Genomic DNA, 1,754 nt, shown 5'->3' with positions numbered 1-1,754 from the left:
GTGTATGAATGTTCTAGGTCAATTTATATCTGTAGAAAAGGTGATGGATCCAGAGATGCCCAAAAGAAAACAAAATTTATTTCAAAATTTAAGAATTCTGATAAATTTAGAAGAAAAGAATAACAATGGTGACAATGATGATGATGTTGATGAGGGTGATGATGATGTTGATTAAAATAATGTTGATGATGGTGGTGATGATGACAAATGTGATAAGGGTGGTGCCAGCCCATCACTGTCCACTTTCTATGGCTCCCCATATTTACCTTGTGAAGAGGAGATTTTCCATCCTCATCAAGAATCAATGGATTTGCATTGCGCTTTAGTAATTCCTTGACAACATCTAGGTGACCACAGCATGCCGATCTATGAAGTGGAGTTACTCCACCTGCTCTTGTTCTTGCATTTGGCTGTGCTCCATTGTCAAGTAAAAGGCAACATATTGCTAGATGTCCAGAACGGCTGGAGTAGTGCTGATTACCGGAAATGAAAAGTTTTTTAAGCTTATTGAAAAAATAACATTTAAAATTAATGTCAATTAAATGAATATTCATAATTATTGTTCTATTCATACTTTAAAAGTCATATTTACTATAATTGTACTGTACATATTATTGACAATTTAAATACTGTACATATTTTACATAGGGTCTAAGTATATGACTATTATAATTTATTATTATATATTTACTTGAAGATACTGGTTAAATATTAATAACTACAAATTTATGTTTGTGAATATTATTATTCATCCAGGTAAATATACTATAAAATATAAAATCATTTTTTTCAACTGAACATACTTGTGTGACAATATTTTCCATGCACTCCAGAACCCATCATCAGGTCAACTGGTCTTTTGTGAACTTCCATCTGATGTCACAGGTCCACGACCTTTAGCCACAAAAGACCATTTGGCCTGATGATGATGCTTAATTAATACCACTAAATTAGCAATTACAACTTCATAATAATAATATAAAAATAATTATTATTATAACTTTTACACCCCTACCACAAGACACATGTCAATTGCAATTTGCAATTATTGAAAAATAAATAGAACTTGTTACTATACAGATATAATTATTACCTAACGATAGTTTATTTATTGATTGTACTATGTAAATGTTCCTAACCAATGCTGTGTAGCCGGTAGCATCAAGTTTATCAACCGGTGTATTCTTCAAAAGTTTCTTGATTCTTTCATAGTCATTGTAGAGTGCAGCAGACCATATTCCACGCTCAAAGTCCATCTCGCCAAGTGACTGGGAGACACCATGGCTGTCATGACAACTGCACTCCTCACTCCCATCATCATGATGAGTATGATGGTTTGATTTTGATGACATGGTCAAGCAATGCGAGCCTACCTACAAAAAAGAAATATAAAAATTCAGTTTATAAAGCAAGAAATGCCCTAGAACAGACGACTAGGCTAGGCCTTTATTATTACGTGATACCAGAACCGACCACCACTGACTTCACTAACTAGGCCCTAGCTAGGCTAAGCCCTACCTCAGCTCATATTCAGACACGGCCTAGCCTAGGCTAGGCCTCTAGGCATGGATTAAATAATGTAGGCCTAGCATGAGCCGTAAGTAATGTCTGCCATTCCATCATCTTAACAAATTCTAGCATTCAAAATTTGCATTATTATTAGTGATAATCACCTAGATCAAGAACATAACACTACATAATAACGTAAACAAAGCTAGGACAACCCCCTTGCTCGAAAATTCATTCAAATGAGC

General features: G+C 34.5%; 1 protein-coding gene across 2 annotated transcripts in view; it reads right to left on the bottom strand.

Moving 5' to 3' along the window:
• Positions 1-1,754, bottom strand: part of LOC117103964 (ankyrin repeat domain-containing protein 39-like) — a 2,051-nt gene extending 297 nt beyond the window's left edge. Inside the window, exons 1-3 of one of the 2 annotated variants that reach the window (XM_033244606.1) lie at positions 1,674-1,754; positions 1,140-1,373; positions 267-473 (exon numbers count right to left, since the gene is read on the bottom strand). In XM_033244606.1, coding sequence (XP_033100497.1) covers positions 267-473; positions 1,140-1,352 — 420 coding nt within the window. In that variant the 5' untranslated portion in view covers positions 1,353-1,373; positions 1,674-1,754. The remainder of the gene's footprint in view (positions 1-266; positions 474-1,139; positions 1,374-1,673) is intronic. The other variant, XM_033244607.1, reaches the window with a different exon arrangement.

This window comes from Anneissia japonica, unplaced genomic scaffold, assembly GCF_011630105.1.
Source record: "Anneissia japonica isolate Jap-2015-1 unplaced genomic scaffold, ASM1163010v1 scaffold288103_len61857_cov185, whole genome shotgun sequence".
NCBI lineage: Eukaryota > Metazoa > Echinodermata > Crinoidea > Comatulida > Comatulidae > Anneissia > Anneissia japonica.
This window is presented reverse-complemented; position numbering and strand designations above follow the sequence as displayed.